This window comes from Poromitra crassiceps (assembly GCF_964638095.1).
Source record: "Poromitra crassiceps genome assembly, chromosome: 20".
NCBI lineage: Eukaryota > Metazoa > Chordata > Actinopteri > Beryciformes > Melamphaidae > Poromitra > Poromitra crassiceps.
The window spans coordinates 11,114,396-11,126,730 of NC_139637.1; the positions used below are offsets into that span (position 1 = coordinate 11,114,396).

The 12,335-nt window shown below is 42.4% G+C and overlaps 1 protein-coding gene across 1 annotated transcript in view; it reads left to right on the plus strand.

The window, feature by feature from the left end:
• Nucleotides 1-12,335, plus strand: part of itchb (itchy E3 ubiquitin protein ligase b) — a 57,801-nt gene that overhangs the window by 40,127 nt on the left and 5,339 nt on the right. The window contains exons 11-18 of the mRNA XM_083656360.1: nt 2,092-2,161; nt 2,548-2,632; nt 3,237-3,365; nt 6,389-6,461; nt 7,613-7,684; nt 10,500-10,592; nt 11,058-11,213; nt 12,040-12,173. Coding sequence (XP_083512486.1) covers nt 2,092-2,161; nt 2,548-2,632; nt 3,237-3,365; nt 6,389-6,461; nt 7,613-7,684; nt 10,500-10,592; nt 11,058-11,213; nt 12,040-12,173 — 812 coding nt within the window. The remainder of the gene's footprint in view (nt 1-2,091; nt 2,162-2,547; nt 2,633-3,236; nt 3,366-6,388; nt 6,462-7,612; nt 7,685-10,499; nt 10,593-11,057; nt 11,214-12,039; nt 12,174-12,335) is intronic.

Genomic DNA, 12,335 nt, shown 5'->3' on the forward strand with positions numbered 1-12,335 from the left:
CATGAGATTAGATGGCCAGAATGATATCGTTTTATCTCTCCTCCCCCACTGCACGATGCAACATCCTCTGAATGACACCTATCACTTTTACTGGATCTGATAACTTAATTCTATTTAATTTACAGGATTTTATTATTGAGTAATAGTATTTTATTTGGCCTATATATGCGTCCCCCCCACCCCCTGCCCACAGGCTCTGACAAATATGTTCATTCTCAATAAAATCTTCAGTAATCAATCAGAGGGGCTTTAAAAGCCAGATTGGCAGCAGCTGGCGCAGTGTGATCAATATGGCAGACCAAAACCGATCCACTAAATTCACAGCTGAGGAGAAGATGGTGCTGGCGAATCAGGTGATATATCTGTCCACCATTCATTTTGAATAGCTACAAAACAACTCTTTACTTAAGTTGTTTATTCATCTATCCATTCAGGTTCAAATGTACCATCGCGCACTGTTTGGGGAGGAGAATTACCCCGCCGACGCCCCGCGCCCAGTCCTGGACCGCCTGAGTGAGCCGCCCCAGGTGGCCGTCTATGCGCTGCGCTTGTTCAGCACCTCGGACAGCTCCGCTGCCACAGACGGGGGAAACATTTGGAAATAATTATAACTTTCTATGCTTTGCACACAGAAAAAATAAATACAACAGACAATTCTGTAATGAATAGCTGTAATGAAGAGTGGGGTTTGAAGAAGCGCTACACAACAGTTGATCCAGTTTCTCTCTCTCTTTCTTTCTCTCTCCCTTTCTCTCACATTAAACGATATACATGCCTATAATGTCAATTATCTGAATGAAATAATAATACATATTAATTAGGAATATTAGTAATATTAGTAGCCTAGCTAATTTCGGGGGGGGGGGGGGGGGTAATAAAACGTAGAGCTATATTACACATAAATGGGGATTATTATGATAGCCTAAACTAAATTTATGAAACTGCATTACAGCTTCACCCAAAAAGCCTGAGAAGGGTTGCAATCTTATATTCTATTGTATTCTAAAGTATTTTTTTCTATATATTGTATTCTCCATTCACTTTCCTGTCCCCGGTGCACAGAATCCTGCTTTAGGCCAGCTTTTCAAAAGCGCAAAGCGCTAAAAGTCGGCCAGGTCGGAAGATGGCTGGAAGATAGTAGTACGCCGGTATTTAGCGCCGCCACGCCCACTTCGGCGCATTCAGGGACTCCGCCACGCCCATTCGGCCTAAAGCGCATTTGGCAGCCTAAAGCCTATTGCTATTTTCCCGAAACAGGCGCAAGGCACGTTTTTTTGCGTTTAAGGCCCGTTTTAGCGCCGAAGGCCTGTGGGAGAATAGGGACCGTAGTGTTTCCACTCTCCCGGCCAGGACACATCATGAATTTATGGCAGAATGATTGCCTCGTCTGACACGGTGACATCGTGAAAGACAAAAAACATTGTGTCGTCTGATCTTGGCATTAGGGATGTAAGATATACCGTTAAGTTAAGTTTAAGTTAAGTATACCGTTTTAGGGTACAGACTAGAGACACTGCATGAAATAGGCCACGCCCATCACGGGGGAAAGCGCTCCATTCACTCCCATACACCATGATTATGTTAGACAATATGCACGGCGCCACACGTCACTACAAATACGTTCATAATGGAGGACCCCTTGTGTAAACGTTCTCATATTAGATTCAGTTTCAGTTCAATAAAGCAATATTTTTCTTCAAAGCGAAATCCCGTGATATTTTGGGAGATACCGTTCTGTACTGTGAAATTTCATATCATTGCATCCCTAGAGTGCGTGTAAACATACTCACTGGTATTGATCAAAAGCCCTATCAACAACATTATGAATGTTATGCTCTGTGTCGGTGCCTGTGAAACTCTCACTTACTGCATTGGCAATTTAAAACATGCTTTATTAGTGCAAAGATGATAAAATCTCTGCTCAAAATAGACCGCCAACAGGGTGAAAGTCATTGCTTTGGTTAAATAGCATATTTATCTTTATGTAGACATGTGTGATAATAATGTCCTAAAAACCCTGTTTAGTCTCTGTATCAAAGTCACCTTTTGTCCTTTAATGTACTGAAGTGATTGTGATTGTCTGCTGTGCAGTTACAAGACCAGGTCCCAGCCACCCAGAATAAGGAGTTCGATCCTCTGGGGCCCCTGCCACATGGATGGGGTAAGATCTTTGACATCTCTCAATTTAAATCAGTTATACAGTAATAAGTATACACACATTCGTAATTAACTTAACAGACTGGTGGTGGTGAATATCATATTCCTTGAAAGATACAGCTATTTATAGCATTTTAAGTCTCACCGTCAGTTTTATGAAGTCTTAAAAATGCTCGTTGTGCTGGTTTCTAGTAAGAAATCAGCGCAGTCCGCTCAGATCTTTGCTCAGATAGGCCCATAGTTGTTGCCATTTTCATGTTTATTTCAGTTGGGGAAAAAACTGTCTAGAATTACATTATAACTAGCATTCTTATTATTATTAAAGTGTATTGCTTGACTTGATGGCGTGATTGGTTGATCGCTTGATTGATTCTTCTTCTGTGTATTCAGAGAAGAGAACGGACACCAACGGCAGAGTTTACTTTGTACATCATCAAACGCGGACAACACAGTGGGAGGACCCGCGGGCAGAGGGGTGAGTGTGTGTGTGTGTGTGTGTGTGTGTATGTATGTATGAGAATGATAGGTCAGCTGACTGTATAACCTCCAAATGACTAAAACATCGTTGCAATTTTCTCATTTGTGTATTTTTACGTAATAGGTTCTAGTTTTGCAAGTGTTGGTCCCTTTGCTCTGTTCGCTCTCCTCTGATCAGGCTGTTTGGCTGTATCCTAATTAGGGATGCACCGATATGAAAATTTTGGCCGATGCCGATAACCGATATTAAGATTGCTGTTATGGCCGATAACCGATATTTACCGATGTCGATATGATCTGTATAAAAACACATTTCTATGATAATAAAATTTTGTACATACTGAAAAACACATGTAAACACTGAATTTGAAAAAGTTATACATTTCTTTATTTCAAAAACATTTGTAAAAGCCCATAAATCATAGATTTACTGCATTATTTCATCTCAATGTGAAGAATTTGGCTGATACCGATAACCGATATTAACATCGCAACATCGGACCGATACCGATATGTTAAAAAATGACTAACATCGGCCGATACCGATATGATTGCCGATATATCGTGCATCCCTAATCCTAATAACTCTCTCCTCTGACCAGGCTGCTGAACGAGAAGCCGCTGCCAGAGGGCTGGGAGATGAGGTTCACAGTAGACGGTATTCCCTACTTCGTCGACCACAACAGGAGAACCACTACCTACATCGACCCCCGCACGGGGAAATCATCGCTGTACGTCCTCCTCCCTCCTAACACTTTCTATCCAATCAGCAGCTTTGATACTGTCACGAACCACTGGAGGGTGAAACCCTCCTAACACTTTCTATCCAATCAGCAGCTTTGATACTGTCACGAACCACTGGAGGGTGAAACCCTCGGCCTTGTTTCCTACGGCTCCACTGCCGTCAGCCATAGAAGGAATGATTCCTTTACCAGCACGGAAAGATGCTCCACTGCCCGCGTTGCATTTTGTCCAATGGCTGCGTCCAAGTGTGGGGGGCGGGGGGCGGGACATTGAGATTCAATTCTCGATGGCTGACGCACGCGTTCTTATTGAAATAAGTTGAACTGAAGCCCAATTTATGCTTTGTCTGTCGACACTTTTGGAACCGTCGCCAACAGAAATGAGGACTTGAGTCGACACTTTCAAGTGTCGGCGAGCAGTGTCTGCGAACTAGTGAAATTTCTAGTGTCGCTGACTACGTCACATAGTGTCGCGCAAGTCTGATTGGCTATATAGACGGCACGCGCTTGACTTCCTTGTTTTGGTTTTCGCTGAAATGAAATGAAATGAATGAACGTGTCCCCGCTATTTTTTATCAGTATGTCCTTGATGTATGACTTTGTGAAAATCACAAAGAACACCATGACCATAGAGAGAGGAGGTGAGTTATGTGGTTATATGCAGCTGCAGCCAAGTACGTTACATCTTGCCTCCGAGTCCGACGTGCTTTCACTGACAGCATTCCCTCTCTTGGCTGTCTGCACCTAGTTCTCTGTCTATAGCGTTCGAGTGTCACGTGACCGTCGAGCCGAGGAGAGAAGCATAAATGCAGCAACATGAGCGACCCTTTATTTATTGTCGGCGACCATGTGTTGAGCGACACTTTCCAATAAGTATAAATAAGGCTTTAGTGTTCCTGGTGAATCCATTTCAAAAGTGACCACGCTCTGTGCAGCAGGGAGGACACCAGCGCTGATGGCAACGCAACACTGCTAGTGGAGCTCAAGCGTTAAAGGAGCATTAAGTCATCTATTCTAATTGATCTACACATCATCCTCTTGCGGCCTGCAATAGACCCTTTTCACAGGGGCCATTTTGTGTTGAAGACAGCTGTGTTTACCCTGCCTTTTCGACACAAAATGGGCCCCCATGAGAAGCGTCTATTGATACAAACAAGTCCCGTTTTCAGTCAATAGACCCTTCTCAAAAGGCAGGGTAAACACGGGTGCAAGCAAAACACTAATGAGGGTTTCCAACTTCCATGATTGGAATTTGGAAACCCTCATTAGTGTTTTGCTTGCACCTGTTTATTCTGCCTTTTTGACACGAAATGGCCCCCGTGAAAAGGGTCTATTCACTCATGACAGCCCAGATCCAGTAAAAAAAAACGACAGTCGTTCACTCGTAGCCCCATCCAGTTGAAAATGCCGGCAGGGGGGGTAGATGCAGATGGGGAGCATATTGCCAATGTGTGGAGTGTTTTTGTTCTTGTCTCTCAAAATATATTCTGTAGCCCTCCACACAGTATTGGTTATTCAAGGAAGTTCAATTTGATTTTTTTCCCCGTTCAACAATGACAGCACTATCATACAGTTTGTAGACAAGCACCAAGTAGGAACAGCACAGGCAGAACTAACATTTTCAGATGGTAAACAAAATGCGAGTACAATTGTATTGTATATGTGATTATTATTATTATTTATTATATATATTTTTTATAATCCATACAGAGTATGATGTGAAAAGCAGCTGGCCCCGTGGTATTTTCACATGATATAATCTGGCCCCCCATTCAAAAAAAGTTTGGACACTCTTGGCTTACGTGATTTCATTAAATTTACAGCTGATTTTTAGTGAACTCAGTCGATGTTTCTGAAAGTATCTTCTCTCTATTTTTAGAACGTCCTTATCCAGATATGACTAATGGGTTTTGCATTCTCTTATACTTTCCTTCTCACAGATACAAACAACACCTATGTTGACTCACGGTAATGACTTGTGAACATAACCCGACTTGAGAATAGTTATGACCGTTCTTCCCTCTGGTTCCAATGGTAGAAAAACCAGTTGGGCGGACCGGGATAGGAATGCGACAAACGGAGCAGTCTCACTGGCTTAGTAACGTTGAGGCAGTTATGCCCATGCAAAGAGGAGGAGAGAGGTAGCACATATTGTACATGAATACAACTCATTGTTTTCCAGTTGTACCACCATTGGGTCAAAACCGAAACTATAGACCTTATTCGCTAACCCTGGACGGCGCCATATTGTTGACATACCGTCCTGCGCGCACACAGCGCTGCAGCTGACAACTAGTAACAGCCTTATTGTCGTTTCTGTTCCATTACAAAATAGCGATGCTAATGACACCAATAAAAACCCCACAGTTGTTATTTGTATGCTGCCGACGGCAGCCGTTAATGCCTGTAATAAATAAAAGAACGAGGTGAACAGACTTTGCTGTGAGGAGCTGTCAGAAAGTTTCACCTGTCTCAACTAACTATCCACACACCTCTCCTGTGCTGCTAACGTATCCTCAGTGTCGCTCCCTTCACGTCTGAGGACGGTAGAGATAGAAACAAACCACGGGGACTTTATTGCTGTCATTACTACAGCCATGCCTAACGCAGGTCACCATCCCAACACAATTGGAACGATACAGGTAACGCTAACAGCGGCTAGCTTCCTATAAACGCTGCTCCACATAGGCTGTCACTTTGAGAGCTGCTGCGTTATGTCAACAATATGGCGGCGGTGGGCGTGCCAGTACATGAGTGACGTCAATCGAATAAGGTCTATAGGATAAGATGCTTCAGTAGATTTATTTTTTAACTTTTAAGCTCGGGTGGTTTAGTCTTTCAAATGGAAGCAAGTTTACTTTTGGACTGCAACCACCCCCCAATCAGACCTGTCACACTCTCAAACATAGTGTTTTTTCTAAGGAAACTTTATTTCTCACTAGAGTGTTTAATAACGGGTATCTCTTTCTCTGTATCTCTCTCCCCACCTTCCTCCTCCCTCCCACCCGCAGTGAAAACGGACCCCAGATCACGTACGTTCGAGACTTCAAAGCCAAAGTGCAGTACTTCAGATTCTGGTGCCAGGTGGGTGTCACTCACATCACGTCACAATGGCTGGATGGCTGGTTAGTCATTCAGGGGTAAAGTCCTCGAGTGCTCCGCCTCCTTTCCTAACTGTATATTCATCACTTGGATGATTAGAAAACCTCTTGATCAGCAGATCGCCGTGGGTGACCTACTTCACCCTGCGATAAATTGGTCGTCTCTTAAAACGGACTCATTGGCTCCCGCGGTTTGCAAATGCTTCCCACCTACCCGTCTGTACTTGCTGCAGGGGAAAGCTGGTCAAAACGCAAAGGGAAAATAACGAGCGGATGTCCCGCCTATCCGCTCATTAGTCCAATCGCCTGCATCGGTTTTGTTTACACGTGTCGTGATTGGTTCGAATACCATCGAACTTCCTCCGATCTGAAGCGTTTTTTTTTCTTCTTTTCTTTGGAAGATGACGACTTCCTCTGGCCAAATGTTAACGGGCTAAAGTACAGATAGTCTCTGGAGTATTGGGAGATTGGAAGCGATAGACTGGCTTGAGAGACTAATAAATTAGGGACTTAAGGGGGACTTAAGTAGGGACTTAAACATTTCATGGTCCACACACCACTTGAGAAAATCATTTTCCACAGATCTTGTCTGTTCTTTATTGAGCAGTATCTATTTAACGAGGCTAGTAAAGATATATTCCCCTGAAATTTTTACCTATGAATTTGATGCCTTGGCACCATATTTTCACAACATGAGTTACAGTTATTTTCCCATAGACATTTCATAAAATGCTTATTTTACTTGTTCAAACCAAATGGTTCAGATATATTTAGAAACAGGAGAGACCGCATAACATTTCACTCATTTCAAAACGTTAAAAAAATTGCGGATTTAAAGAAAATCTTTTTTCGATGTTTTTTTTAGTTTTGGTCTGAGTGAAATGTTCTATGGTCTCTCCAGATTCTAAATATAGCTGAACAGTTTGGCTTGATGAAGTAAAACTATTTTTATAAGCATTTTACGAAATGTCTATGGGAAAATAAATGGCGGATGAAAATCTCTGGTACAGTGCTGAAGCAGGAAGTAGGCGGTCACTTTGCCTCTCTATAGAAAATAATCCATGATGGTGGACGAGGCGTTTTCATGTCACACGTCACCGCTAAACAACATCTGACATTTTCCCTTTTCTCCAGCAACTGTCAATGCCTCAGCACATCAAGATCACCGTCACCAGAAAAACCCTGTTTGAGGACTCCTTCCAGCAGGTAAGTTGACCTGCACCAGCTCACCATCACACAGAAAGGTCCTGGAGGGAAGGATTTAAGGCCTTTCTTAAGAAGTATTTACATGTCTTCAAGTCAGCTATTAGTGGTTTTTTTATTATTATTATTATTATTATTATTATTATTATTATTTTTATTTTTACCTTGCAATGACAGGTTTAGTTACGTTGCATGTCCGCTCTTTAGATGAATACAGAACCACCTACCAATCGGCTGGGAGCTTCTTGTCAAAAATACTAGTTTGAACGGCGATGAGAGCGGCCGCTAACAGACCTACGCCCCTTTGTCACGTTACCGGTAATGACAATGTCCCGCCATTCTCCTCCGTAGTGGAACAACCTGGAGATACAGCGCGTCACTTTGTAACAGAGAGCTTTCTAAAACATAGAAAATGGATGTCCCCGAGCAACGTTACATTATTTGATTGCGTTTTATCCGTTTACAAGCACACGACTTCTGCATGCCACCGCCCCTTCTGCATGAAGGACCGCCCTAAAGACTCTGGATTGGTTCTGGTTCTGGACTGGTTGGTCTCTGCGATGCAGTTGTTGTTGAAATCATTTCCACTCAGTTTTAACAACAAAAGCTGGGAGAAAGTTCTCACTCTCTAGTTGAGCAAAGCGGATAAAGACTGAGAGAACTGAGTCTGTGTTACTAGTGCAGTCTGAATCTGAACTGAGTCTGTGTTACTAGTGCAGTCTGAATCTGTACTGAGTCTGTGTTACTAGTGCAGTCTGAATCTGTACTGAGTCTGTGTTACTAGTGCAGTCTGAATCTGTACTGAGTCTGTGTTACTAGTGCAGTCTGAATCTGTACTGAGTCTGTGTTACTAGTGCAGTCTGAATCTGTACTGAGTCTGTGTTACTAGTGCAGTCTGAATCTGTATCTGTGTTACTAGTGCAGTCTGAATCTGTATCCGCTTGGCTAAACACAACTGGACGGAATGTCCTTTACAAATTAATTACCTGGTGTCCCTTTTCTCAAGGCCAAGGTCCACTGCACCGCACTTGTGTGCTTTCTGGCCCTGTTGCGTTCAGGCTGCAGATGTAGTGTCCACCAGCAGACGTTTACAGCACAGAGCCCTGTTGCGTTCAGGCTGCAGATGTAGTGTCCACCAGCAGACGTTTACAGCACAGAGCAGCGACAACCAGACTTGTTTGTCTGAGGTGTTTTTCTACTGTTTTTTTTCTTTTTTTTCTTTTCGTTTTCAATGTTTTTGTTTCAGTCAGTGGCTTCAATCAGAAAACTGAACTCCTGGCACAGTCAAGAGGTTTACTTGAACTCTTCTTTGATAAGCACAGCGCTGATAAGACCGATAACAAACTAAACTACAAGATAAATTGAACCTAGAGAAAAAAGGGAGGCCGATACAGCCCATCATCATTCATTCATTCATTAATTGGTTTCATGTTATTGGTTATACCTGTGTTTATCCTGCCTATGCTTGAGACACAAAATGGCTACCGTGAAAATAATCTATAAATAAATAAATGGGTCAAAAATGCATCTGGTGGACATTGGCCTTTATAATAATAATAATTGATTGGATTTATATAGCGCCTTTCTAGATACTCAAAGCGCTTCACATATCAGGGGAGGGAGGGGCAGGGAACTCAACTCATCCACCACCACCGATGTGTAGTAGCACCCACCTGGGTGATGCACGACAGCCAGTTTGCGCCACAACGCTCAGCACACATCATCAGCCTATCACGGTGGAGAGTTGAGGACTGAATGTGCCAATTAAGTAACGAGGGATGATTAGGTGGCCATGATTGAAGGAAGGCCTGTGGGAATTTAGCCAGGGCACCGGGGTGACACCCCTCAGGGCACCGGGGTTACACCCCTACTCTTGCGAAGAGTGCCGATGGGATCTTTAATGACCACAGAGAGTCACTATGAAGAGTTATCCTCTTCATAGTGTCACAACTTTCATTACCTGTATTTAATCAGAAAGTGCTTTGTTCGCCAGCTTTGTTCCTTTTGTTTTTTTTGTTGATCTTAAACTCAGTTTGAGGTAACATTGATAAGCGCTCAAAAAGTCTTAAATTTGGTTTTCTGAAACTTGCATGGCATTAAGACCGGGTGAGCATTGAGAGTAGGGCTGCAACTAACGATTATTTTCATAATCGATTAATCTGTCGATTATTTCCTCGATTAATCGATTAGTTGTTTGGTCTATAAAATGGTAGCAAATGATGATCAGTGTTTCCCAAAGTCCAAGATGACGACCTCAAGTGTCTTGTTTTGTCCACAACTCCAAGATAATATCAGTTTACTGTCATACAGGAGTAAAGAAACCAGAAAATATTCACATTTAAGAAGCTGGAATCAGAGAATTTAGACCTTTTCTCTTAAAATTGTACTCAAAACGATTAATCGATTATCAAAATAGTTGTCGATTAATTTTCTGTCGATCGACTAATCGATTAACCGATTAATCGTTGCAGCTCTAATTGAGACAGCACATCATGGTGCCATGGCATTAAGACCGGGTGAGCATTGAGCGAGCACATCATGGTGGCATGGCAGCCACAAAGCTAATAGATTCAGGTGGTATTCAAGACTAAAGAAAGACTCATTAGTGTGTCAGTCATCATTTTCAATAGAAACCACTGAGAACAAGATTCTCCAACTGTTGGAGGTGGAGCGCTCTTCCATCCAATTAACAAAGACAACATCTACCCATGATGACCCTGCTGTGGACACCTCACTTGAAATACCCCCGGTTCATGGAGGAGGTGTCTGTGACACACTGACCAAACTGTCCCATCTACTACCTCTCTCTCTACCTTAGATCATGAGCTTCAACGCCCAGGATCTGCGCAGGAGACTATGGATCATCTTCCCTGGAGAAGAAGGCCTCGATTATGGAGGCGTCGCCAGGCAAGTTACAAAATGACTTGCCCTCAATTTGATCTGCTCTCAATTAAATCTACAGAGGTGTTATTTTGACGATATGACTTTGCCTATGATTTCTGCCAGTGATTGTGCCTATTTTGGAGCATGTAAATATCTATAGTTGAAGAAAGATTGCTACTTAATTACATTATTATTGCCGTTGTCCTTATTATTATTATTATTATTATTATTATTATATATTATATATTATTATTTTAACTTGATTGAGAATGCTTGTGCTTACCATCCCCTCTACAGCAGAAATCGTCTTTCAACACTTTGTGAAATTGTATTGTTTATTTCCCTGTAATGCTTCCATGTCCATTGCTCCTGAAGTCTGTCTATATGCGGACATCATCTTCTCCATCATATTTACAGCCTCTCCAATATTCCTCTGTCCGTGTTTTTGCTATGGGCTTTCCCTAATGGCCGCTCTGTCCTCTCCTCCAGGGAGTGGTTCTTCCTGTTGTCGCACGAGGTCTTGAACCCCATGTACTGCCTGTTTGAGTACGCCGGCAAAGATAACTACTGTCTCCAGATCAACCCCGCCTCCTACATCAACCCCGACCACCTCAAGTACTTCAAGTTCATCGGCCGCTTCATCGCCATGGTCAGTCGTCGTGGCTCATGTTTGATGTGTTTGTTTGCAGTGTTGGGGTAACTCATTACAAAAGTAACAAATTACATGTAATATATTACTTCTAACAGTAACTCAGTAATATAACTTATTACCAATAGGATTTGAGTAATATTATACCAGTTACTTTGTCAAGTAACACAAGTTACAAATGTAGTTACTTTTTAAAAATCAAAGCACATATTTGAAAAAATATACAATTCTTTCCTACTCAAATTGTGTGTTTTTATGCAAATAACCACTATAGATGACAATAACAAAGGAAAAGGATAACATTTAGAATTTTGGAGACGGTGGAAATAATTTTCCGGGATGGTTCTCGGTCGGCGATGTCATTCTGCTACTGCAGTTATTTTGGTGAAAGTAATGCAAAAGTAGTGTAATAAGTAACAAGTTACTCTACATAGACAGTCATTTTGTAAAGTAACGTATTACTTTGAAATGAAAGTAACTAGTAATATGTAGTATATTACATTTTTTACAGTTTGTTTGTTAGTAAGGCTCAAAACAGCGCTATCAGTGTGCTTCCAGGTAGTTGACGCAAGAACTCAAATTAGCTGAAATTTCTTCATTGTTTGATGGATTTTTCACTTGAATTTGAGACGAGTTAAAGAGTGGAGACAGAAATGAAGTCAGTGATGCACAGTAAATGATACGTAATGTACAGTGTTTAGTCTGAAGTCATATTCCCTGTTCACTACTTCCTGCTAGCACCGCTGGATATCCTGCGCTACGCTCCTGCATGTCCAAATCATTAGGACGTTTCTAAACTGAGCGGTGTGCGCTTCTGTCCCCTCAGGCCCTTTTCCACGGCAAGTTCATCGACACCGGTTTCTCCCTGCCGTTCTACAAGCGCATCCTCAACAAGCCGTGGGCCCTCAAAGACCTGGAGTCGATCGACCCCGAGTTCTACAACTCCCTCATCTGGATCAAGTCAGTACGCACACACCGTGGACAGGGTGATTTGAGGAGGGTGGCGTCCTACTTTCACGTCCAGTCCAAATGAATGCAGCCACATTATTAGGTTTTACATTTAGAAAATCGATGAAACTTTCCCTTCGCACCCTGCCTAGTTTATACCAGTTAAGTTGATGT